The sequence below is a fragment of the Pituophis catenifer genome, unplaced genomic scaffold (genome assembly GCF_029215685.1).
Source record: "Pituophis catenifer annectens isolate HBS135680 unplaced genomic scaffold, rPitCat1.0.hap2 SCAF_18, whole genome shotgun sequence".
NCBI lineage: Eukaryota > Metazoa > Chordata > Lepidosauria > Squamata > Colubridae > Pituophis > Pituophis catenifer.
In genome coordinates this window covers 4,047,022-4,072,628 of record NW_027256898.1, presented here as the reverse complement: position 1 = coordinate 4,072,628, position 25,607 = coordinate 4,047,022, and the positions used below count along the sequence as shown (strand labels likewise).

At 43.7% G+C, this 25,607-nt stretch overlaps 1 protein-coding gene across 1 annotated transcript; it reads right to left on the bottom strand.

The window, feature by feature from the left end:
* Positions 1-6,168: 6,168 nt before the first annotated feature.
* Positions 6,169-23,696, bottom strand: UBE2J2 (ubiquitin conjugating enzyme E2 J2). Its single transcript, XM_070956137.1, has 7 exons — positions 23,543-23,696; positions 14,608-14,738; positions 13,989-14,029; positions 12,725-12,827; positions 11,491-11,629; positions 11,245-11,325; positions 6,169-9,293 (listed from the first exon to the last, which is right to left on the bottom strand). The coding sequence occupies exons 2-7, from the start codon at positions 14,736-14,738 to the stop codon at positions 9,006-9,008; spliced, it is 783 nt and encodes a 260-aa protein (XP_070812238.1). The 5' UTR covers positions 23,543-23,696; the 3' UTR covers positions 6,169-9,005.
* Positions 23,697-25,607: the final 1,911 nt, after the last annotated feature.

Here is a 25,607-nt window from a genome sequence, read left to right as displayed (position 1 = left end):
ATACAATTTTTGTGGGAGAGTTTTGCATCAACTTGAAAGGAAGGGGGAGTGAAAAAGAGGAGAAGGAGGGAGTGGGGGGGAGAGAAAGGGAGGGTAATTTGTATGGAGAGGGAGGGACCACATTCTAAAGAGCTGTTCAGGCTGGTCTTTTCACATTCCTATTAAGGGGAGACTGTCGGGAGAAAGCAGACTCTTCCTCCCCCCCCCCCGTGCCAAAGACGTTTAAATCAGAAAATAAAACTTCTTTCCCCTGTCTGTGACTTGTTTAGCCCTTTGCAGATCCTCTTTCTTTCCATCTCGCAAATCCTCTCTCTTCTGTGTGCCTGTTGGACTTCTCACTTTCTACAGGTGTTCCTGTTGGCATTTACAGGTCACTTTTGAAAGGATCGGGAAATGCAAGGCAGCCCTACGGTTTTAATCCTAAAAAAGGCCCCCTCACCGGCAAGGTAGGCTAGGCTGGCAAAAAGCCCTGCAGTGGGTTTCCCAGCCAAGGAAGCACTTGAACTTGGGATGTCTGCAATCTTAGCCTTTTGCCCTCAGCCCTGATTCACGCCGGCAATCCAGTGCTGTTGTCCTTCAGCTTACAGCATGTAGGTAATAATAATGAAGCCAACAATTTATTTTGTGGTGAAGCTAGTCAATGATTGGAAAGCCTCACCAGCAAAGTAGCCTAGGCTGGCAAAAAGCCCCAAAGTGGGTTTCCCAGCCAAGGAAGCACTTGAACTTGGATGTCTGCAATCTTAGCCCTTTGCCCTGATTCACAATGGCAATCCAGTGTCCTTCAACTTAAAGCACATAGGTAATAATGATGATGATAATGATGAAGAAAGGTCGTAAAATGGGGCAAAACCATTTTTATAAAGGAGCCTTGGTAGTACAGTGGTCTAAAGCACCCTGTTATTAAGACCAGCTGCCTGCAATTACTGCAGGTTCGAATCTTGCCAGGCTCAAGGTTGACTCAGCCTTCCATCCTTTCTAAGGTAGGCAAATTGAGGACCCAATTTGTGGGGGCAATAAGCTGACTTTGTATAAATATACAAAAGGATGAAGGCTATTGCTTAGCATATTGTAAGCCGCCCTGAGTCTCCGGAGAAGGGCGGCATATAAATCAAATTAAAAAAAAAACCAAAAAAAACCCAGAAGTGGTATTCAGCCGGTTCGGGTGAATTGGTAGCGGAAATCGCGAGTGGGCCTATCCAACTGCCCCGGCTCTATGCTGTCCTATTTAGGCACTCAGATTGAGTTCTCCGTTCTGCTTAAGGTTGAGGATTCCATTCGTGCGACATCCACAATAAGGGACCTACCCTAATTTATTCTCCCCAAATTGAACCAAACTTCGGAAGTCCGTTGTGTTTGCTCTTATTTAGAAAGCCAGGCCTAATCCTACAAGTTCCTCCGCTGCAATTCAAGAACAAGCCAGAGATTCGTAGACTTAAATTTGCTAAAGGGGCCAGAGGAAAGAGGATATCGGTGTAAAAACGTACCGAGAAATCCGCTTTTGCTTTCCTGCTTCCAATTACCTAGCAATTTATCACCTAGGCAAAACACTGCAAATTTTCATCCTTAGCGTGCTGACTTGTTACGTTTTAATTGTTTATTGAGTCTTTAGTTAATTGGCTGCTTTTATCAACAATTTTATTTTAAAAAACACCTGGGATTACAGTTAATTGCGTTTTTGCTGTAAGTGGGTTGGCTTTAATTAGCATGTTGCATTTCTTTTTTTTTACAATTGTAAAAGGTTTGTGTTTACTGCTGGCCTTCGATGGGATTTCATTGCCTTGGAATCGGTCGCTTGCGACACCCGAGTCGAAAGTAGATCAGTTCGACAAGTCGATCGACCCGTTTCTTCCTTCCCAATGATATGCCCAGATCCCTGTAAACCCCAATGATGAAATCCTTTTCAAGCGTCTCCCCCATGAGGTCCAGATTCATAGGATGTCATCTTCCATTCTGTCAAGGCCATTTGGAAGATAGGGTGGGTGAGAGGCAGGGGTAGGCCGCTGGGGGTTCGGGAGAACCTCTAGCTAAGATTCTGTGCAGTTTGGAGAACCCTCAAATCCCAACTCCTGGCCCCACCCCGCCCACCCCTCCCCTCCCAGGAGTCCCCACGCAGCCCGTTTTGGATGCAGGTAAGTGCCAAGCGTGCGCGGAAGCTCGGGGAGGGCAAAAACAGACCTATTGGAAATTCGGGAAGAGGGCTTCCAGAGCCTGGAGAGGCCGTTTTCACTTTCCCAGAGACTCGAGGAAAGCCTCCGGAGCCCGGGGAGGGCAAAAATACCCCCCCTCGCTGCGGTGCAGGAGGCCGACTAAGCCACACCCACCATGGCCACGCCCACCCAGCAACCGGGCAGCGAACCCCTTGCTAAAATTTTTGAAGCCCATCCCTGGTGAAAGGTTTTGATTTGTGGGTTCGTAAACCCACACCTGCGTGCAGAATAGAGCTATCCGAAGCTAGGCGGGGGAGAAAAAATTTGCAAAATATGACATCTTTTAATTTTTTTTTTTTTAAAAAAATAAAGTTTTCCAATTGAAGAGGAGGTTCTGCTCAGCACCATCTCTGTGTTTGCGATGCCATGCGCTCCCATTTGAAGGGGGATCAGTTAGTCTAGGAAGCCGAAGGGAAAAGCGCGTGAGAAAACAAGACGGGAGTATAACACAACCCCAAGAAAAGCTCGCCTTCCGCCACGGTCTGTGGAACCGTCTGGGCCGCTGAGCTGCCGTATGACAGATTGTCCTATTAACATGTCATCAAGTCATCGTCTTCCCCCCCGTACGGATTCTCAAGCCTGTCTGCAGCTAACTCCCCCAAACAGGGCTCGAAGCGCAAGGCGACGCCAAAGCAAGTTAAATATTATTAACAAAGAAACGGTTGCCAGCATCGTTTTGCAAGGAATGCAAAGATAGTTTTTATGGATGGGGGGTGGGGGGGTGAGAAGGAAAAAGATACGGTGTGAAGAGAGATGGGCCATTTTAACTATTTCGTACTTCTAGGAAGGTTCGGGTTCTTAAGGGATGACTACGGTTTTCGGTCAACGCAATCGGCAGCTGGATTTTAGCCCAGCCCATTTGGATCGGCCGATAAGTCAGAGATGTCTTGGTCTGTCTCTTCTCTCAGAATTGTTTCTGAGTAGGGAGAGGGCACCTGCTAATCCTTAAGGGCAGGGGTGGGCTTCAAACATTTTAGCAAGGGGTTCTCTGCCCAGTTGCTGGGTGAGCGTGGCCTAGTCGGCCTCCTGCACCACGGGGGGGGGGGGTTGCCCTCCCCGGGCTCCGGAGGCTTTTCTTGGACCTCCGGGAGGGTGAAAATGGCCTCCCCGGGCTCCTGTGGTTTTTTTTGAACCTCCGGGAGGGTGAAAACGGCCTCCCCAGGCTCTGGAGGTTTTTCCTGAACCTCCGGGAGGGTGAAAACGGCCTCCCCGGGCTCCGGAGGTTTTTCTTGAACCTCCGGGAGGGTGAAAACAGCCTCCCCAGGCTCCGGAGGCCCTCTTCCCGAACTTCTGGTAGGCCCGTTTTTCACCCTCCCCAAATCCCCCTGCACTTACCTGCATCCAAAATGGGACGTATGGGGACTCCTGGGAGGGGCTAGGTGGGCGGGGCCAGCCAGGAGTGGGATTTGGAGGTTCTGCGAACTGCACAGAATATTAGCTAGAGAATATTAGCAAACCCCGAGCAGCCCACCCCTGCCTCTCACCCACCCTGTCTTCCAAATCTTGACAGAAATAGAGCAAGGTCTGGTTAGTAATTGGATAGGAAACCACCAGGAAATCCCCAGGTTGCATCCACACAGTCACCGATGGGGCCATGTTATAATCAGACCGAAGTTTTTACTTTTCCTGAAACCGTGATTGTAAACACTGGTTTCCCATGTTTGTGTTCCTCCTCGTTCTTGTGGCAGCTTTCAAATTCTGGGCCTGCAGGATTAGGGTTTCTCTCAAGGTGGGCCTCCCTTATTTTACACCCCAAAAACAAGAGACAACGTGAGCAACATTCAACTCAATTCATCCCCAATAAAACAAGTTAGAGGAAACCATGGCTTAGGTGCCATTTGTCTAATGTTGATGTGGTAGCGACACCTGCTGGTTAAATTATTACATTACAGTTGAAATTACCTGGATCCAATGTGGATTGGATCCAGGTAATTTCAAATAGTAATTTAATAATTTTAAAATAATTTAAAATAAATTTAAATTATTAAATTACTAAATAATTAAAATTATATAAAAGGGAATTTAAAATAGGGATGCGGTGGCTCAGTGGCTAAGACGCTGAGCTTGTCAATCGAAAGGTCGGCAGTTCAGCGGTTCGAATCCCTAGTGCCGCGTAACGGGGTGAGCTCCGTTCCTTGTCCCAGCTTCTGCCTACCTAGCAGTTCGAAAGCACGTCAAAAAAATGCAAGTAGAAAAATAGGGACCACCTTTAGTGCGAAGTGTTCTGTGCGCCTTTGACATCGAGTCATGCCGGCCACATGACCACGGAGACGTCTTCGGACAGCGCTGGCTCTTCGGCTTTGAAACGGAGATGAGCACCGCCCCCTAGAGTCGGGAACGACTAGCACATATGCACGAGGGGAACCTTTACCTTTTAATGTGTATTAGCCAGGTGAAGGTAACACAAATAGGGAAAGAAGCCACTGGCTTCTCTATATCTCAGGGTCATTTGTTCATCTTTTTCCCCCCTCTTATCTCAATCAAGTTGCAATCAGGCCTAAGAATCTAAGCCTATTAAAAACAAAAAAAATCGAAAGCAGAGGCATCTGTTGTTGTATCAATGAGTACGTGGTCCAAAGCAGCTCCATTTCAAAGGACCTTCTCAGGTAGAGGTCCTTCATGAAAAAGGTACTTTATTCACCCAGTGTAACTTCTTGGCAGAAATAGAATGTGAATTGTCCCCTGCTTTCTCCTGGCATCTGTGTCAACTTCTCAGTGTGGTCCATTATACTTCTAGGAGTCTAAAAGGTTCTTCCCGCACAAGCACTGAGCTGCTTCAAGCATGCTTGGCTTCAGATATTCGAACCTGCCTTAAAGTAGAGGAACTCTGCTATTACTTGTCCCCAGAATCCAATACTTGGAAGCTTCTGGACATAAACTTTCCATCTACATTTATCATGCCCCTGCTAAATAATACCCATTCCACCTAAACGAATCCCATTAGTTTGCTTGCAACGTCTTGCAAATAGTAGAAGTTCTGTTTGGTCACAATTTCCCCCTTTACAATCTCTATAACTGTTGCCTAAATAAATATTTACTCCACCTCCAATAGGCCCAAATGGTTCTCTTGACTGCTGGCCGAGATTCTAAGACTCTAGAGCAGGTATGTCCAATTTAGAGCAAGGTATGTCCGATTTTTTTTTAATTTTTTTTAAAATTTGATTTATATGCCGCCCTTCTCCGGAGACTCAGGGCGGCTTACAATGCATTAAACAATAGCCTTCATACTTTTTGTATATTTTATACAAAGTCAGCTTCTCTTTCTTTCTTTCTTTCCTTCCTTCTTTCTCCGGAGACTCAGGGCGGCTTACAATGCGTTAAGCAATAGCCTTTAGCCTTCATACTTTTGTATATTTATACAAAGTCAGCTTATTCCCCCCACAAACTGGGTCCTCAATTTACCTACCTTAGAAAGGATGGAAGGCTGAGTCAACCTTGAGCCTTGGAGAGATTCGAACCAGCAGTAAATTGCAGGCAGCTGTGTTAATAACAGAGTGCATAGACCACTGTACTATCAAGGCTCTTAAATTTTAAGACCTGCGGACTGCCAACTCCCAGAAATCCTCACGCCAAGGACTGCTGGGGAATTCTGGGAGTTGAAGTCAGGCAGGTCTTAAAAAGTTGCCAAGGTTGGACATCACCTGCACTAGAGGATTCTTTTGCAATTGACCAACCAAATATTGTTGGGTTTTAAAAAAAAATTAAGATTTCTCACCTGGCTTAGAACCCATACAACATTCGCTTCCCCTTCACACACACACAACACATAAAAAAAAATTCTGCCCTTTTGAAGATGCTACGGAAAACATACCTCTTAAAAACTCCATTTTGGCCAGCAGGCCAAGTTGTTCGTTGAACCAATTTAAGCTTAGCACCTTCATATGGAAGTCAAGACCCATCGATTGTGAGAACTCCCATCAATGCAGCTTAAGGAGCCGCCCCACGCAATCCAGCACAAGCGTGAACTCAGACAGTGATTTATTCAACAAACTATGGTTTAAACAAACCCAAGCTTAGCTTCAGTCATGTGCACTGAACTGGCCTCTTTGCCGACCCCTTTCAGGTACCTAAAGAACGCAACCTACGCTGCTTTTTTTTTTTTTCAAGTAGAAAGAAATGCCTTGGTATGAATATGTACATTTAAGATCATGTGACAGCCATGGGTGCAAAAACATGGACAGAAGGCCAAGCTTTAGAAGAAGAAGAAAAATAATAATAATCACAGTTTCATCAACAGCCAGAGAGATGGGAGACCATCACACAATCCCTGAAGTATTTCTAAAAAACGGAAATACATATTTTAAATCAAGTCTCCCCAACCAACTGAGTACCCTTCTCCAGTTTGTCCTCGATCCCTGTGGCCCAGGGATGACGGGAGATGTAATCCCACAATAGCGCCTGGCATGTTGAGAAGGCTTTCTTAAAAATTATTGTTCAATCGTAGTCATCCCTCGCTGTCTCTCCCATTCATACGCGGACAATAAAGATTTTATTTTAACAAACATCTGTTTTTCACGGATAGAGCTACTGGGATAATTAACAACTGAACCGCACCTACTGGCTTAGAAATTGGTCAAAAGCAGATAATTCACTCTAAGTCACGTCTCTAAGTTAAACAGCTTATGGATTTAATTCATCTTTCCCGATTGCCTTTCCCCAGTCAATACTCCAATAGCATTTCCGTAAAGTCAAACTTTTCCAATTTTGTTTCGTGTACGGGTTCCAGAGGGGAGGGGGGGAAGCTACACAAAAATTGGAATAAAACCAATAACTCAAAACTGAACGAAAAGCCAGAAATCTTCATCTTTAAAATACCTTGGAACAAAGGGAAAGCTTAAAAAAAAAAAAAAAAGACGTATTTAGCGGTACAGGGCTTTTTCGACCTTGGAGAGGGGAAGCTGATATAACCACACTAAATGGGTTGGACTTAAGCTTTTCTCGTTTTCTTCACACCGGTGTTAAGCTGGATGGACAGGACCATCCTACCAATTCCAGAAGCGTTAACTGTGGGGATCCTTCCCCTGTCCCAGAATGGGGAATGTTAAAGGTCCAGTTGTTCTGGTTGAGAATAAATAGGGTCCCCCCCCCAAAAAAAAATATTATCCGTTTAACTTCTCCCGTGTAAAGCATATAAAATCGTAGCTTTTGAGTGACTCCAGCTTTAGAAGGGATACCTTCAACTGGAGCAAGAGAAAGCCTAGGACCAGCGATGGGTTGAACCGGGGTGAACCGGTAGTAACGGCGGGGGGGAGGCTCCCCCCACCCGCCTGGATGTCATCAAATACGCTCTGCGCATGCGTGGGCGAACCGGTAGCAAAGTTTAAGTGAAACCCACCACTGCCTAGGACTAATGCAGACAACAGCCCAAAGCTTTTGGGGGTGGGGTGGGGGAAGTGTCAAACCCAGGAGGGGTTGATTGAAAAATTCCTTCCCACGCCCACCCATCTGGGCTCAACTCTTTTCATTCCCCTTCTCTTTATAGCAGCAAAAAACCTGGAGATGAACTACAAAACGCGACATGATTGCAACCCCAAAAGTCATCAAACGGGGTCTTTTTGGAAAAGAAAAAGAAAAAAAAAGAAAAGAAACACAGAACACCAAACTTTTAAACTTTTTTTTTTTTTAAATGCTCATCAAAAGACCAAGGAGAGCCTGGCGATTCATTGTCATGTCTCTCTCTTTCTCTCTCTCTCTCTTTAAAGAGCAATTGGGCAAGTTTTTATTGGGCCAGATTTTTCTTTTTTTTAAAAAAAAAAAAAGAAAAACTGTTACTTTTGTGATGAGGTTTGGGCAAAGGACGTGCCTGCTTTTAAAAAAAAAAAACACACACCACGTTACTCCGAAAAGTAACCGCTGACCCAATGGTCTGGGAGAGCGGGAAAACGGCATCCTTTTTTGCAAAAACCACAGGCTGTCTCCGTTAGCACCAAAACTCCTCTAACCTTTGTGGGGACGGCTCAACGTCGATTCCAAAAGCAAAATGCTTTACGCTCGCCTTCAGCTCCACGCTCCACTTGTAAAAAAAAAAATTTTACGTTCACTCTCCCGCCATCGCCAACTTATTATGCGAAATGCTTCCTCGAGGATCTAGTGTTCACGCAAACGTCTGCTCGGTTTGGGATACCTGTTCAGCAGCAGACACCAACACGTCAAGCGAGGCGATCGAAGGGATCTTAAGGAAGCAACGAGCGCTCCCCTTATTCCTCTACACCGCCTCCCCTTCTCAGCTACCCACCCGTATTAAAACAGGCAAGGGCTGCCTATGCTCTCCCAACCTTGTCTTCTCTACCGCCCAAAAACCCCACGTTGCCTTAAAAGTGGATGCTTCCAGCCCGCGTTCTCCAAATGCTCAAAGGTTGTTAGAACGAATTCAGAGTGCACTGAAAAAAAAAGAAAAAAGAAAGAAAGAAAAAGAAACAAGGGGATTTTGTAGGCCGGTAAATTTAGATCCTACAGTTTCAAAGGCTGTTTTTTTTTTCCTTCTTCTTTTCTTGGGAGACAGTGTGTTTGTCCTCTTCCTTGCTCCATTCCCATCCCATCCTTTTCAATCCCAAGCAGGGTTTCCCCTCCCCGCCGAAGAAAATAATTCCATGGGCCAAAACCAGTAATTAAAACAAAAAAACAAAAAAAAAAAAAACCCTGTACACATCACAGCAGTTAGCCCACAGTCGGGAGTACGAGACCCCACAGAGTCCCAAATGTTTCGTTTTCGTTTCCTTCCTGCCACTACTGTTATTTTGGTCTCAGAATCCAGACTTGGAAGGAGGAGGAGGAGGAGGAGAAACTCCAGAGCATCTCTCACTCCTGCGCGATGCTCCTCAAGACGTACTTCACTGTGTAGGCGAAGGCCGCGAAGCCCACGATAACGAACAAGTTCGCCAAAGCTCCACCCAGGAGTCCATGGTGGCGGTTAGCTTGCTGGAGGCCAAGGGGATTGTTAGCCGCAGCCAAAGGCGGGTGCCCGTTAAGGATTGGCAGGCCGTTCTGACCGTGATGAGCTTCTCCGTCAGGGATGACATCCGGAAGCGGGAGAGTCGTTGGCCGGCTGTGGAGATCGTCTCGGGCCTTCTGTTTCTGCTTGATTTCCTGGACAGCAGAGAAGGGCAAGGAGAGATAGATTAGCAGGAAGAGATCAAAGATTAAATGCGCCAGGTTGGAAATTCTCTCAGCTAAGCAAAACAAAGTTCAGTTAAAAGATGGAACTTACCGTATTTTTCAGACTATAAGACACACTTTTTTTGTCTCCCAAAAGGGGGTGAAAATGTCTGTGTCTTATAGACCAAATATTGCTGAAACTCCACCCACTCACCGACCGGATTTTTGCCTCCGTATGCCCCATTTTCGGGCCTTTTATCAGCCCATTTTCAGGGATTTTTTCAGCCCGTTTTGGAGGCTTTTTTTCAGCCTATTTTCAAGGCTTTTTTGGTCATTTTTAAAGGGTAAAATGGCCTGAAAAAAGCCTCCAAAACAGGCCAAAAAAGCCTCCAAAACAGGCCGGAAAAAGCCTTGAAAAAGGGCAGAAAAAAGGCTGGAAAATGGGCCTGGAAAAGCCCCAAAAATGGGATGTGCGGAGGCCAAAAACTTTTGTTGTTGTTGTTGATTTCTTCTAAATTTAGGTGCGTCTTATAGTCCAAAAAATACGGTAGTTCTGGCTTTGAACTAAAACCTTTTCAGAGCTTTCAGATGGCAGGCTCTTATTTGTTTCTGGCAAAAAAAACCGCACAATCCTAGATTTTTTCCCCCTCGATCTTTTTTGTGCAGATGGAAGGATCCAATGAGCCTCCCGCTATAGTCTGAAAACCCAGATTGTCAGAATAATGCTTATGGTTAAAAGCCCGCAGAGCAGAAACTTTCTGGTCTGGTTTTCAGATGTCCATGGACATCCTCTAATGCAGGGGTGTCAAATTGAAGAGCCGTGCTTAGATCTGGCCTGCAGGGCTGTTCTGGAAACAGAGAAGGACTGGCCCGCAGTACATCTGCCAGCAAAAATGGAGCACGGTAGGACCATGCGTGGCCCTCCCAGGCTCCGTTTTTGGCCGCGACTGCCTCCTGCAGCCCTCTGCCAGGGAAAAGAGCCTCAACAAGTGACTTTGAGCTGCCCATGCCCATCCTGTCCATGCCTCTACGCCACGGCTTCCTTAGAAAGTAAACAGCACAAACAGTCCCGGCAAACCTCTTTAATTCAAATGGCTGTGAATTATTTTCATTCCCAGTTCGAAAGGCTTCTCAAACAGTCTTGCAGGGGAATGTTTACAAACACCCACCTTATCTCCCTTGGAATGCTGCCAGAGAACTAATTGCCACACACAGGGCAAGGCCAAACTTAGCACAGAGTCAAACAGAACTTTTCCAGAGCTTTTACCGAACAGATGAACTAATTGCTTCCTGCAAAAGCTCACGTCCCGTTCGCTTCTCTTTTATGTCTTATGGGAGGGGACAATCATCTCCAAGCCTTACTCCCAAGTCGACCGTTTTCTTAAATTGTTCCTGTCTTCTGGCAGCTCTGCGCATTCGCACACTGGGAACAGGCTCACGCTGTTCTTCTGCCACACTGATATCAGACTCTGGAGACTCTGGAGGCAGCAAAGAACTACCTTGGCCCCCTCTCTGACTTAAACTCAGGGCCCTCATCCGAGCCTCCCCGAGACTCCAGGACTGGCCCATGTTCCTCCCCAACAACCCCACTGTCCGAATCTGCTGCCAGCTGTGCTGGCCGCTGGCGGGCCACAACACCAAGGTCAAACACAACCCTGATGTGGCCCTCAATGAAATTGAATTTGACACCTCTGATCTAATGAGATTATTGCTCACAAGCAAGCCGCAGACACTAAGATGAGGCTGGAATGGGCTCAGGTGGTGACACAATCAAGAGCCTTTAAGACTCTTTTCACAAGGATGGGTGGATTTCTAAGTGAAGCAAATGTTGCCCTGGATTGTGGACGTCTCCAATTAAAAAAACCCGACCGAGTATAATAATAATAATAATAAAAACCTGGAAATATCACCCAAGGAAAAGACTAGCTTGTCACTCACTCACCTCCACCATGTCGGGAAACAATTCACAAAAAACTTTGTCTTTTACGTTAAATTCTAAACTCTGCGAAGCCAGCTGCCTCTTCTGAGGGAGCAAGAAGAGAAGAGGGGGGGAAAAAAGTCAGTCTTGGAACTATCATCTGAATGGAAAAGAAATCAAGAGTCCCCACATCTGTCTCTAGATTCCTTTGTGGCCAATATTTTAATCAGCAAGCGAACAAATGGCAGTCGGTAACGAAGGCTCACTCACCGTAAATTCTGTTGTTTCTATACTGCCCAGAGTGGGCCCTTTTTCAACCATAAAACTAAGAAGGCCTGTCAAGATTGTGGAGACGGACCAAGCTGGGTTCCACGTGTCGGGGTGGAAATCAGTAATGGAAAGACACAATCTACAGGGGGGGAAAAAAGCAGAAACATCGGAACTCCATCACAGCAGAAATACAGAAAATGTTCACCAGGACAAGATTCCTTTATATATTTATATATTATATAATATGATATGAAGGGAGGAGAACTTGTGGCTCAGAGGTTAATACAACTGCCTAACATGCAGGCAGCCCCAATTCGAATCCGAGTAAGGGTCTGGCTAGCTGATGAGAGCTAAATAGCTTGAAATAGATCTATACTAGTCTCCCTTTATTTCTTTATCAGAGAAATATAAATTATAGATAGATAGACAGACAGACAGACAGACAGATAGATAGATAGATCTTTTTCTTTCTTTTTCGTAAGCTTTTATGTGCATATTCTTTCTAGCCAGGTTTTACCTACGTAAGCTATGATGTTATACAGCCCTGGTTCTGTGAAATCTCATTCACACGTTTCTGGGCTTTTTGTTTCTTGCTGACAGACAGCAGACTCTGTGCTGCCCTTTGGGAGACTCAGATAGCTATTTCTGCCTTATAAGGCTTCGTCAGTGAGCCACACCCTTTTCTCAGGTATCCTCCCTGTAAAGGTACAATGTTTACGTTGTACCTACCCAAAGGGCAGCACAGAGTCTGCTGTCTGTCAGCAAGAAACAGCAAGAAACAAAAAGCCCAGAAACGTGTGAATGAGATTTCACAGAACCAGGGCTGTATAACATCATAGTTTACGTAGGTAAAACCTGGCTAGAAAGAATATGCACACACATATATATATATATACCATAAAAATTCAATGTCTATATAAACAGTGTGCTGTCTGAGTACAGTGATTTTTAAGGAATGGTAATAATAATAATAATAATAATAATAATAATAATAATCATCATCATCATCATCATCATCATCATCATCATAACATTAATAATCGCATATTTGCTTCTTCACTTTCTTTCGAAGTGAAGATGCGGATTTACTTCCAAACGTGGTACCACAAGGTCAAGTCGTCCCTAGTGAAATATTTCTCAATATTAATAAGTGCAAGAGGTGAAAGAGATGCTTTCAAATCACGGGCTGAGAAAAAACAAACAAACCAGGAAATCATTAAGCAAATGATCTTACCTTGTATTGCATTTAAATCTTCCATTTGGTGTGATCATATAAATACTAGGAGGTTTGAAAGGAAATTCTCTGGGGAAAATTAACTTCCCATGGTAGTAGCCACCTGAAAGAGGAATAGTGGGAAAAGAGAACCGTTTTTAAATTTCACAGCAAAGCATGTTATGCAAAGGAGTTTGATGCACAGAGTTTGAGAAGAAAACTTCTGGATTTAACCATGGGGCCCCTTTTGGTTACAAGCGACTCGACGAAAAGGAGAAAGTTCTCTGAAATAGGCAGATGAGAGATTAAAAACAGGTCCTGCCTGATGAGTTACTCTGGCCATCTCCTTTATCCTCCTACGATGCTAGCGCTTCTAGATACAAGCCCTTCACTCTTTCTCAAGAATAGCAATAGCACTTAGATTTATATACCGCTTCACAGGGCTTCACAGCCCTCTCTAAGCGGTTTTACAGAGTCAGCCTATTGCCTCCAACAATCAGGGTCCTCATTTTACCCACCTCGGAAGGACGGGAGGCTGAGTCAACCTTGAGCCAGTCGGTCAGGATCGAACTGCTGGCAGTGGGCAGTTAGCCTGCAATACTGCATTCTAAGTTTCTAACCACTGACGAGGGAGGGAGGGAGGGAGGGAGGAAGGATTCATTTTACCCACTTACAGAGTCAGCCTATGGACCCCAACAATCTGGGTCCTCATTTTACCCACCTCGGAAGGATGGAAGGCTGAGTCAACCTTGAGCCAGTCGGTCAGGATCGAACTGCTGGCAGTGGACAGAGTTAGCCTGCAATATTGCATTCTAACCACTGGGAGGGAGGGAGGGGAGGGAGGATTCATTTTACTCACTTACAGAGTCAGCCTATGGACCCCAACAATCTGGGTCCTCATTTTACCCACCTCAGAAGGATGGAAGGCTAAGTCAACCTTGAGCCTGGTGAGGTTCGAACTGCCAAATTGCAGGCAGCCAGCAGATGCAGTACTGCACTCTAACCACTGCGCCACTGAGGCTCTGAAGCACCTGAATCTCACCTGGCAACTACAAACATTCCTGGCAATAAATTTTGGAAGTTGATGCTTCTTGACCAACTACGTAGGATTCTATAATATATACATGTACGTGATTATAAAAATATTAAAACAAAGAGCACAGGGAGGAAAAAAAACCCCTGGAATTCTGTTCTCAAGCAAGACTAAAACAACACGTTCCCAACTTCTCCATGAGGGAGGCTGGTCTTTAGGGTGAGTTTACTCTGATGCCAAGCTACGATTTACCTTCATAGGGTGTCATTTCAGGTCCTCGTACAACATAATGCCTGCAAGAAACAAAACAATAAGTACAATTACACAAGTCACATTTCGAATCAGAAGTGAGGAACGAGGGTGTCCTGCCCTTTCAAAAGATTCCCGGATGGAAATCTGCTCTGTTGTGCCCAGGGCCCGCTAATAAGATTGTGTTATAGGTAAAGGTTCCCCTTGCATATATGTGCTAGTCGTTCCCGACTCTAGGGGGGCGGTGCTCATCTCCGTTTCAAAGCCGAAGAGCCAGCGCTGTCCGAAGACGTCTCCGTGGTCATGTGACTGGCATGACTCAACGCCAAAGGCACACGGAATGCTGTTCCCTTCCCACCTATTTTTTCTACTTGCATTTTTTACGGGCTTTCGAACTGCTAGGTTGGCAGAAGCTGGGACAAGTCACGGGAGCTCACCCCGTTCTGCGGCACTCGAACTGCTGACCTTCCGATCAACAAGTTCAGCATCCTAGCCACTGAGCCACCGCATCCCTTTATTCTTTATTTATTTATTCTTTATTCGTGTTTTAAGGAGGTTCAATCTCTTGACGCCTTTCGGGGTCAGCACCCGCCCCCCCCCGCTCGCCTCCTCCCATTCTTACCACTCAAGGATATTGGATGGCAAAGGCTCAGCACAAATATAAGGCACTGGATCTTTTTTGATGCGCAGGTAGTCCTGTTTGAGTCGCTGGGTGGCCGTGGTGGGGGCGCGCTTGTGGCTGGAGTTGCTCATCTGAAGGCAGAGAGGGGAAAACGCATAAGGAACCGAGCCGAAGGAATTTAAGCTCTCCACAAGCTGAAAGAGAAGCCTCGAAGTGGTTAGCGGGGGAAAAATAAAAAGTTATAATTGCTTGGAATACTGCATCCAATTTTGGTTGCCACGATGTCAAAAAGATGTGGAGACTCTAGAACCGTGATGGCGAACCAATGGCATACGTGCCACAGGTGGCACGCGGAGCCATATCGGTGGGCACACGAGCTCAGCTCCGGCGTGCAGCATGAGCCTGAGTGGCGCAGCAGACTAATGCTACTGTTAAAGGTAGTATTTAGCTTCCAGCTGCCTGCAATTACTGCAAGTTCAATTCTCACCAGGTTCAAGGTTGACTCAGCCTTCCGTCCTTTCTAAGATAGGTTAAATGAGGACCCGGTTTGTGGGGGCAATAAGATGACTTTGTATAAAATATACAATAGTATGAAGGCTATTGCTTAACGCATTGTAAGCCGCCCTGAGTCTCCGGAGAAGGGCGGCATATAAATCAAAATCAAAATCAATAAAAAATAAATAAAATTTTCGGGCCTTTTGGGCCCCACCAGAAGTCAGGAAAAAGGCTGTTTCCGGCCTCCGGAGGAGTGGGGAAGACCATTTTTGCCCTCCCCAGTCTCCTAGAAAGGCTCTGGAGCCTTAGGAGAGCAAAAAACAGGCCTACCTTGCCATCGCATGCCAAAAGTGGGGGGAGTGTGTGTGTGTGTGTGTGTGTGGCACACGCATGCGTTGGGGGCGGGGCGCATAGAATTATGGGTGTGGCCACACACGCGAGCGAACCCCCTCCCCCCACTTTTGGCACACGATGGCAAAAAGGTTAGCCATCACTGCTCTAGAAAGAGTGCAGAGAAGAGCAACCAAGACGATTAGGGGACTGGAGGCTAAAACATATGAAGAACGGTTGCAGGAACTGGGTATGTCTAGTTTAATGGAAAGAAGGACTAGGGGAGACATGATAGCAATGTTCCAATATCTCAGGGGCTGCCCCAAAGAAGAGGGAGTCAAGCTATTCTCCAAAGCACCTGAAGGCAGGACGAGAAGCAATGGGTGGAAACTCATCAAGGAGAGAAGCAACTTAGAACTAAGGAGAAATTTCCTGACAGTGAGAACAATGAACCCGTGGAACAACTTGCCACCAGAAGTTGTGAATGCTCCAACACTGAAAGTTTTATGTTAGGCAGCCACCAGAAGCAATCTAGAACTGCAATGCAGTTGCCTTTTGTTGGCAAATGAGCCAGCAGTGAGATCGTCTCTAAGCCAAATCAAGTCCATTTCTTTTAACCTTTCCAGAGAGATGGGGAACAGGATTCACATGTTCCGGTAAAAACCTGCAGAATTAAAGAGTCCAAAGTCTAATCCAAGCAATTTTAGGATTTAAATAATGCAAAGGGAAATTCCCCGTTCTAAACGTTCTGTTGGAATAACTGTTGGGAAGCTCTTAAAAACAGCCTCATGTGAGAGTTTGACAGTGCTGACTTAATTGGTCGTAAGAATCATTTCCTTCTAATCGGATAACAGTCATTAAAGAATCATTTCCTTCTTTGATATTATCAATTGATTATAGAGAAGACCGAACAGAGGGTTTAACTAAGTAACGCAATTTTTTTTTAAAAACACGGATAAGCGAAGACGAGGGCGAATAGGATCTGAGAACAATAGTCATAATTATTGCGTGTATAAGATTTACTATCTGTACTTAAAAAGAGATTGCACCCAGACGGGACACTGTTATTGGGAATATAGAAATTTTATATACAACCCAAGAAAATTGTATAATAAAAAATAATGATAAAAAGCCATAAATACATCAATTACTACATTTTATTTAAAATGTTATTAAATATAGTAAACGTAGACCAGAAATCCTATGAAACCACCAAATTACGTAGGATTTTAGCATTTCCCACGGCCTCAGAATGACATTGTTGTTTTGATATGGGTTTTTTTATGTATATGTGTTGTTTTTTTAAAAACTGTTTAATAAAAATTATTTTTTTAAAAAAAAGACAGTCAAAATTTCACAAGAGCTGACTTACTCATCTCATAAGATTGCAGATGGTTTTAAAGCAGAAAAGCAAAAAAATAAAAATAAATGCTAAATCAAAGAAAGATCTTTGCCATTTTTTTTTAAAAAAAGAATAATAATAATCCGGTTAACAATTATATTAATAGTGAGATTCTTAAAAGATTTATATTATGAAGCATCCGTTCAAAGTACGGATGCTTCATAATATAAAACCAACTGTCCAGAGTTGGTTAGTAAATGGGCTGCTATATAAATGTAATGAATGAGTGAATAAATAAAGATTCTTGGGCCAAAATAAATAAATAAATAAAATCATTTCCTTCTAACCAGGGTAATAGCCATAAAAATAATTTCCTCCCCTTATCCAGGAGCCCCCTAAAGGCAACATGAGAGCATCCCACCATCCTCATTTGGATAAAATCTCCAATCCCCTTCCTGTTTAAACCCACATCCCTTAACACGATTTCCCTCTCCATCACTTGTTCTGTGGCTTGCAAACTGGATCCAAATATCATTTCAACTTGCCCCAAATTTCTTCATCTCCCACTTTTGCCTTGATCAACTCCTCTCCTCAAAAAGTACCCCGCCCTCAAAAAGTACCCCTCTCCTCAAAAAGTACCCTCCCCCAAAATAAGACCGGGTCTTATATTAATTTTTGCTCCAAAAGACGCATTAGGGCTTATTTTCTGGTTAGGTCTTATTTTGGGGGAAAATACGGTACTAAATGCATCCATCTGGCTGATGATCTTAACTGGGGCTTATTTTGGAGGTAGATCTTATATTTACGAGTATCCAGAAAAATCATGCTAGGGCTTATTTTCCAGTTGGGTCCTATTTTCGGGGAAACAAGATAGCACCCAAATACCACAGCCTGCCTATCTCATCCAGGTACCTTCCAGAATTACCAGGCGAGGAAACGTCATAACCTTGTTGACTAAGGATGACGGAAGGCAACATAAATCCAGTTCATCTCACCAGTTCCTTGCTCGGGTATAGCTGAATCATAAATACAAATACTGAATCGGGAGGAGGTCGCCAGGGAGTGGGGCTAGACTCTAGGAAGCAGAGGCACAAATCAAAACAATCCCAAAGGACTATTGTGGGGGGAAAAAAGAAACACTCTTATTGTGCTTAGATACAAGCACACCCTAAATTTAAAAAAAAATGTATTAATTCTCTTCCATGGCACAAAAAGCCTACCAGTTTAATTCCCAATAACAAGATTTTTGGAATATTAGTGGTGGGGAAGCTTTCCTCAAAAGAAAAAGGCTTCCTTGTTACATAGAATTCCTTGGCTTAATTCAAGGGTCTGCAATCTAAAACACTTGCAATGTATTGCAAGTGTTTGGACCTGTTTCCCACAGAAAAGAAAACACCGGGAGCCACAAAACCCTTCCCGTCCCTGACTATTTCTTGCACGGCCACAAAACTAGCCTACATAGTTATATTAAACGTTTTGTTTTCTTCTGAAACTTTTTTCTTTTCTTGGATTTATCTATGGTTGGCCTACCGGGTTGAAAAGCTCAATAAATCGCGTGCCGGCGGGTGTCGCACGTTGGCGGTTGTGACGCATATTTTGAGTGACAGGGAGCCGCAGCAGAGGGGTGCAAGAGCCACATGCGGCTCCAGAGCCGCAGGTTGCTGACCCCTGGCTTAATTCCACAAGATCGTTTTCCTTGTGAGAAATGGGAGAATTCCTTAGAAGAGGGCCTACATTGTATTTTGCAAGGAAATAATGTGGGATTACCCCATCCTGTTGGCTAGGCCTAGTTAATCTGAGGCACCCAATAGAAGAAGTTATCTTCCTCCCTGCTTCTCATCTGCTCTAAACAAGGAAGTCATAACAGTCTTCTCACAGAATACCAGAGATGGAAGGGACCTTGAAGGTCTTCTAGTCCAACCTCCGACTCAAGCAGGAGACCCTATACCATTTCAGACAAATTGTTGTCCAATCTCGTCTTTAAAAAAAAACTCTACAACTTCTGGAGGCACGTCGTGATTAATTGTTCTGTCAAGAAATTTCTCCTCAATTCTAAGTTTTGATCGCTTTCCCAGAAACAGAACCGGTCTCTTCCAGCGAACAAAAGCTCAAAGGACAGATGTTGGGGACAAACAAGACCACGCCATGCCCTATGTGGCAGCCAGGCTGGAATGGTGACCCAGATGAAGGAGAAAAGCATTTCCTTTGTTTACCAAAGGTTAAACAAGGATACACCAGACAAAATTTATGTGCAAGCTATTAACTGGGATAATCCACACATTTCAGAAACTGCCTTAGACTCTGTTGAAGCTTTACACCAAGTCAAGGTTGCCTGAAAAAAATCAGGTATGCTGTTACACCCTAAGCAAACGAAGATCGTTTCCCGGTGGCTGAAAGCTGTGGGGATCTGGATAGTGAGAAGTAAGCTTTGGCTCAACCCAAACAACCTGCAGGTTTTGAGTTTGCTGCGTTTTGGGGGTGGGGGTGGGGGGTTCTCTTATTTTCTTTCTGGATGGGGCAGAATCCCCACGATCAAGAATCGAGATGCCAATTGAGGGATCTTCAATTTGGGGCTTCTGCTGAAAAAACCACAGGGCAGCCGTGCCTAGAGGGCCGTTGCATTGGTCTATCGTGTGTTGTCAGTGGTGGCCTGATCCTAGGGCAGGGGTCCTAACCGGAAGCCCCCGTTCAATTCTGGAGCTGACCGGAAGTCCAGTTCCCCCACCAGAGAGTCTCCTCCGAGCACGGCGTCCTTTTTCGTCTGCCGACTGGAAGTCAGTTCCCCCGCTATAGAGTCTCCTCCTAGCGCGGCGTCCTTTTTCCTCTACCTGCCCTAACCGAAAGCCCTATCAATTGTGGAGCCGACCAGCAACAGGGAGCCGCAGCAGAGGGATGAAAGAGCCACATGCGGCTCCAGAGCCACGGGTTGCTGAGCCGTCTTCTAGGGCCTGCTTTTCTGATCGCTCATGCCCCTGGTCACTTGTCATTTGAACCACCGCAATGTGCGTTGCGTGGGAAGGCCCTCGAAATCGAGGATCCAGAATGCAGCAATGCAACTAATTATAGCTGCACCTTGAGGCACTCACATTAACACCTACGCACCGTGAGCTCCACAGGGCTCCCTAACTATTTCCAAGTTTAATCCAAGATTGAGATTAGTAAGTGAATAAAGCCTTTCATGGCACAAGACCAGGTTACCGCCCGTCTCCACCTCTCTCCGTTCATCCTGTGGAGCTCCAGCTTTGGGTTGAAACCATGTCACCTGCCAGGACCCAAAAAAGCATCATTCTTCCCTGATCACCTGGACAGAGTGAACCTCTCTCTCCAGAATGAAAGGCTTTTGTGAATGGACTGTACAATAGGTGGCCTCAGCCATTTGGTTTTTTCCTCCTTTATGTTGTTCCTCTGCTATTCTGTTCTTGTGGTTCCAGATGCTTGCTGCATTTTGTTTTGAATTCTTTAGAAGAGTAGAGTAGAGTAGAGTAGAGTAGAGTAGAGTAGAGTAGAGTAGAGTAGAGTAGAGTAGAATAGAATAGAATAGAATAGAATAGAATAGAATAGAATAGAATAGAATAGAATAGAATAGAATAGAATAGAATAGAATAGAATTATTGACCAAATGTGAAGGAATTTGTCTTGGGTGCATATGCTGTCAGTGTACATAAAAAGACAAGATACACTCGTCAAGAATCATAAGGTACAACACTTAATGATAGTCATAGGGTATAAATAAGCAAACGAATGATACTAGGAAACAATCAATATAATTTGGGGGTTTTTTTTAAAGGCTTCCACGTAACCGTAAGCCGTCAAAAGTTATATTGTGCGAGTCGGGAAGTCGAATAAATCAATTTAAGGGATAGTTCAGCGAACAAGCCACAATAGCCAAGCTAAGCCACTATAAAAGCTAAAACCAGCTTCTTTCTGCCTCCTTTTGCTAAGTGCCTCCCCCCACCACCATCCCTGCTACCCCACAGTTACAGCAAATAGCTTTATAACAGCCAGAGACCTGCTCGTGAATTAACCCTAGATAGAACACAACTCTCAGAAGCCCTAGCTGCCGGGAATGATGGGTAGGGGAGTTTCTCATCAGCCTGTATCTCAAGCTTCTATATCCCAGGGCAATAACCATACTGAATTCTACGGTATATAGTGCAATATCGGGTTTTCAGTTTCAGTTATATAGAATGTAAAGGAGGACCTGTCTACTGCACGAGTCAAAAAGAGGGCTGGGAAAATATCTACAGACCCCTCGCATCCTGGACATAAATTGTTTCAACTCCTACCCTCAAAACGACGCTATAGAGCACTGCACACCAGTATAACTAGACACAAGGACAGTTTTTTCCCAAACGCCATCACTCTGCTCAACAAATTATTCCCTCAACACTGACAAACTATTCACTAAGGCTGCATTACTATTACTATTAATCTTCTCATCGTTCTCATCACCCACCTCCTTCCACTTATGACTGCATGACTGTAACCTTGTTGCTGGTATCCTTACGATTTATATTGACTGTTTCCCTATGACTATCATTAAGTGTTGTACCTTATGATTCTTGAGGAACGTATCTTTTATGTATACCGAGAGCGTATGCACCAAAGACAAATTCCTTGTGTGTCCAATCACACTTGGCCAATAAAAAAGAATTCAATTCAATTCAATTCTCTCTCTCTGTGTGTGTGTGTGTGTGTGTGTGTGTGTGTGTGTATTGTGTTTTTCTATCAAGACACCTGGTCTACCTCAACATGTGGGAGGGGGCATTCTGCTCCCTTTCGCCTTTCCGCTCCAATCCAGGAGCCCTCAGTCGCATTCACGACAAACCAAATTTCGACAAACCGACATACCAAATTTCTTTATCAGCAAAACATAAATTTGATATATATGTATATATGTATATATGTATATATGCATATATGTATGTATGTATGTATGTATGTATATAAATAAAGTGTTTTTTTTTTCTGTCGAAGCACCTGGTTTGCCCCAATATGGAAAAGAGGGAGCATAACTACTTCCCTTTTGCCTTTCAGCTCCAATCCAATGGCTAGCTGATGAGAGCTGAAATAGATCTACACTAGTCTCCCTTTATTTATCAGCAAATATAAATTTGGTACACTGTATATATAATATATAGCCAAGCTGATTGCTTTGGGAACCGCAGCTTGGGCTTTCAGGATGCTAACTCCCCCCCTCCCCCCCCCCCCACAACCCCGGATACATCTAAGTTTAGTTTATTTAACTTTATTGTCATTGCACATGGTACAACGAAATTAAATGCCGTCTTCAGTGTATATATTATATTATAAGTATATATTATATTATAATATATAATATATACATTGAAGACGGCATTTAATTTCATTATACCACATGCAATGACAATAAACTAAACTAAACTTAGATGTATCCGGGATTTATTTATTTATTGGTTCGATTTATATGCCGCCCTTCTCCGGAGACTCAGGGCGGCTTACAATGCGTTAAGCAATAGCCTTCATACTTTTGTATAGACCTGCTTAGTAGGGCTTTCGGGCCCTCCCTAAGCGGTGTTCTTTTTTTTATACAAAATCAGCTTATTGCCCCCCACAATCCGGGTCCTCATTTTACCTACCTCGGAAGGATGGAAGGCTGAGTCAACCTTGAGCCTGGTGAGATTCGAACTCGCACTAATTGCAGGCAACTGGCAGCTAAGTGCTACTTTAACAGCACTTTAGTCTGCTGCGCCACCAAGGCTCTTATAATATATTATATATTATATCTTAGAATATCTTAATAGAATATCTTATAATATCTTATAATATCTTATAATAGAATAGAATAGAATAGAATAGAATAGAATAGAATAGAATAGAATAGAATAGAATGTAGGTAAAATGAGGACCCAGATTGTGGGGGCAATAAACTGACTTTGTATAAAATATACAAAAGTATGAAGGCTATTGCTTAACGCATTTGTAAGCGGCCCTAAATCAAATCAAAATAATAATTATAATAATTATAATATAATATAATATAATATAATATATAATATATTATAATACATTATAATATAATATAAATATAATAAATATAATAAGATAAGATAAGATAAGATAAATATAAGATAAGATAAAATAAGATAAGGTAGGTAAAATGAGGACCCAGTTTGTGGGGGCAATAAGCTGACTTTGTATAAAATATACAAAAGTATGAAGGCTATTGCTTAACGCATTTGTAAGCCGCCCTAAATCAAATCAAAGTAATAATAATAATAAAAATATAATATAATATAATATAATAAATATAATATAATATATACACTGAAGACGGCATTTAATTTCATTGTACCACCTGCAATGACAATAAACTAAACTAAACTTGGATGTATCCGGGGTTGTGTGGAGGGGGGGCAATTAGCATCCTTGAAAGCCCAAGCTGCGGTTCCCAAAGCAATCAACCCGGGCTGTGTGTGTGTGTGTGTGTGTTGACCTTGGCCAAAACTACCCGTCTGGAGTTTACACGTGTCCGGCTTCCAGTCTCAGGAAGCTGCATCCACACGACCTGCTTGTTCCTGGATTCAGCCCCTTTTCTAAAACCGACCTCCTGCGCGCGCATCCTTCCCCTTTCCCCCCCCCCGCCGGAGGAGGAGGAGAGGGAGCCAAAGGGGAATAAACGATGCCCTCCATTGCCAGGCTGCGCCCGATGGGAGTCAGCCGCATCAGCACCATGGGTTGTGGGGTGGGGGGGGGAAGAAACCCACTCAATAACAAAGGGGGCCTTACCGCTCGCTCGCTCTTCGATCCTCTTTGCTCGGGGCGGAGGGGGAAAAGCTGGGCGCCGGAGTCCGCTTCAACAACCCGGCGGGCGCCTTGTCTCCCTTCAGACGCGGCTGCCCCAGCTCCGGCCACCGCGACCCTCCAAGATGGCTGCCCAGGGCAGGCCCAACTAAAAGGCCGGCTTCCTCGGGGTTTTTTTTTTTTTTTAAATCGCCACTTCCGTTTCCGGCGAAAGAAAAAAAAAGGAGGGGGAGGGATCACTTCCGGTTAGGCCTTCCCTCGACGGCCAAGGGATGGGATGGGAAGAAAGGTTTAAAGTGTGGTGGTGGTGATGGGGGTGGGTTGCCATAGAGCTCCGGCGGAGTGCGGGGGTAGAGCGGCGCCGTGTTTCGTCATCGTTAGTCGGGGATGGCTCGGCCTTTTTTTTTTTTTTTTACCCTCCCAGGGCGGAGTAGCTCGTTCGTGTTGTGCGCGTGCGCGGGGGCGCGTTGCTGGCCCGTTGCCGTGGAAACCGCACGGGGATGCGCTCGGGATGAAGCGTCCAAAATATGCTCAGTGGGGGAACGCACAAATTTTACCTCAGTCTCTCTCAACCTCAGAGGTCGAGAACAAACTATATTTAATACAAACTATATATCTTTTCTTTTATGTACATTAAGAGCGTATGCACCAAAGACAAATTCCTTGTGTGTCCAATCACACTTGGCCGATAAAAAAAATTCTATTCTATTCTATTCATATTTTCTATTCTATTCATATTTTCTATTCTATTCATATTTTCTATTCTATTCTACTTCATATTTTCTATTCTATTCATATTTTCTATTCTATTCATATTTTCTATTCTTCTAATTCTGTTCTATTTAACAAACTCTCTATATAGAACTATATAGATAGAACAAACTATATTTAATTAATTAATATTTAATTAAATATATTTAAGACGCCCACACACACACACGGAAAATATTGCAGACCTATTTGACTTTGAAGGTGCCTGTGCCGCCTCAGAGCATCTTTTTCAAACTTTTTTTTTTGAAATTGGATAGTTAGTGGTTTACAAGTTAACTGAATAATGTAACTCCGTGATGCATAGAAAAAAATAGAGAGCTGGAAAATTATTATGTGATAATTATTATTATTATAATAATTATCACATAATATAATTATCACATAATATATTAATTATCACAATATTATAATTATCACAATTATTTATAAATAATTATAAAAATTATTATGTGATATAGGTAGGAATTGTAACAGTAACAGAGTTGGAACGGACCTTGGAGGTCATCTAGTCCAACCCCCTGCTCACACAGGTAGGCAGCTCAAACAGATAAGGAGGTGAGAACAAAATAAGAGCATATTGTTTGCTTACTTCTGAGAGGAAACCTGCTAAAAAGGAAGGGAAAAAAATCACAAGATATGTTGCTTGGTGTGAGGTGAACATATATACAATGTATATATACAATATATATACAATGCTTAACGCATTGTAAGCCGCCCTGAGTCTCCGGAGAAGGGCGGCATATAAATTGAACCAATAAATAAATAAATAAATATGACTTTAGCTAAGCAAAAGCAAATATCACTTAGTTGTAACTCCTTTAAAAAAATTGGAAACAAAAGATAAAGAAAATATATAGATTCTGTGAATACTGCCTTCAAAAGAAGAGGAAGCATAATACTAAATGCTTCGATAAAACAGATCCCATACCTCAAAATATTCAGCGTCTTCTTTCATTCTGAATGTTAGTTCATTCATTTCTGCACATTCTAACATTTTGGTTATTATCTTTTCTCCTGTGGGGCTCTCCTCGCCCTTCCAAAGTTGTGCAAACACAATTTTGGCTGCTGTTAGTACTTGTGTTAACAAGAAAAAAATATTCTAAAGAGCAAATTAATAGGTGGTATATTTTGGGCATGAAAAGGAATGTTGAAAACCGATTATTAAAAGAGTTTTTATTATTTTTGGAAAGAAGGAAGGAACTCTGCATTATGATTTCTTCTGACAATTTCAGCCTTTCAAGGAAGACCAAGACAAGAAACAGGCAGAGCAGGCATTGCA

Bases quoted from the DNA above. Each gene is read 5' to 3' on its own strand.
- UBE2J2 (XM_070956137.1), bottom strand. From the start codon at position 14,738: ATGAGCAACTCCAGCCACAAGCGCGCCCCCACCACGGCCACCCAGCGA. The intron at 12,828-13,988 runs GTAAATCGTAGC...TTCCTCTTTCAG, and splicing joins TGAAATGACACCCTATGAAG to GTGGCTACTACCATGGGAAG. The intron at 9,294-11,244 runs GTGAGTGAGTGA...TCTGCTGTCCAG, and splicing joins TGTTTCCCGACATGGTGGAG to GAAATCAAGCAGAAACAGAA.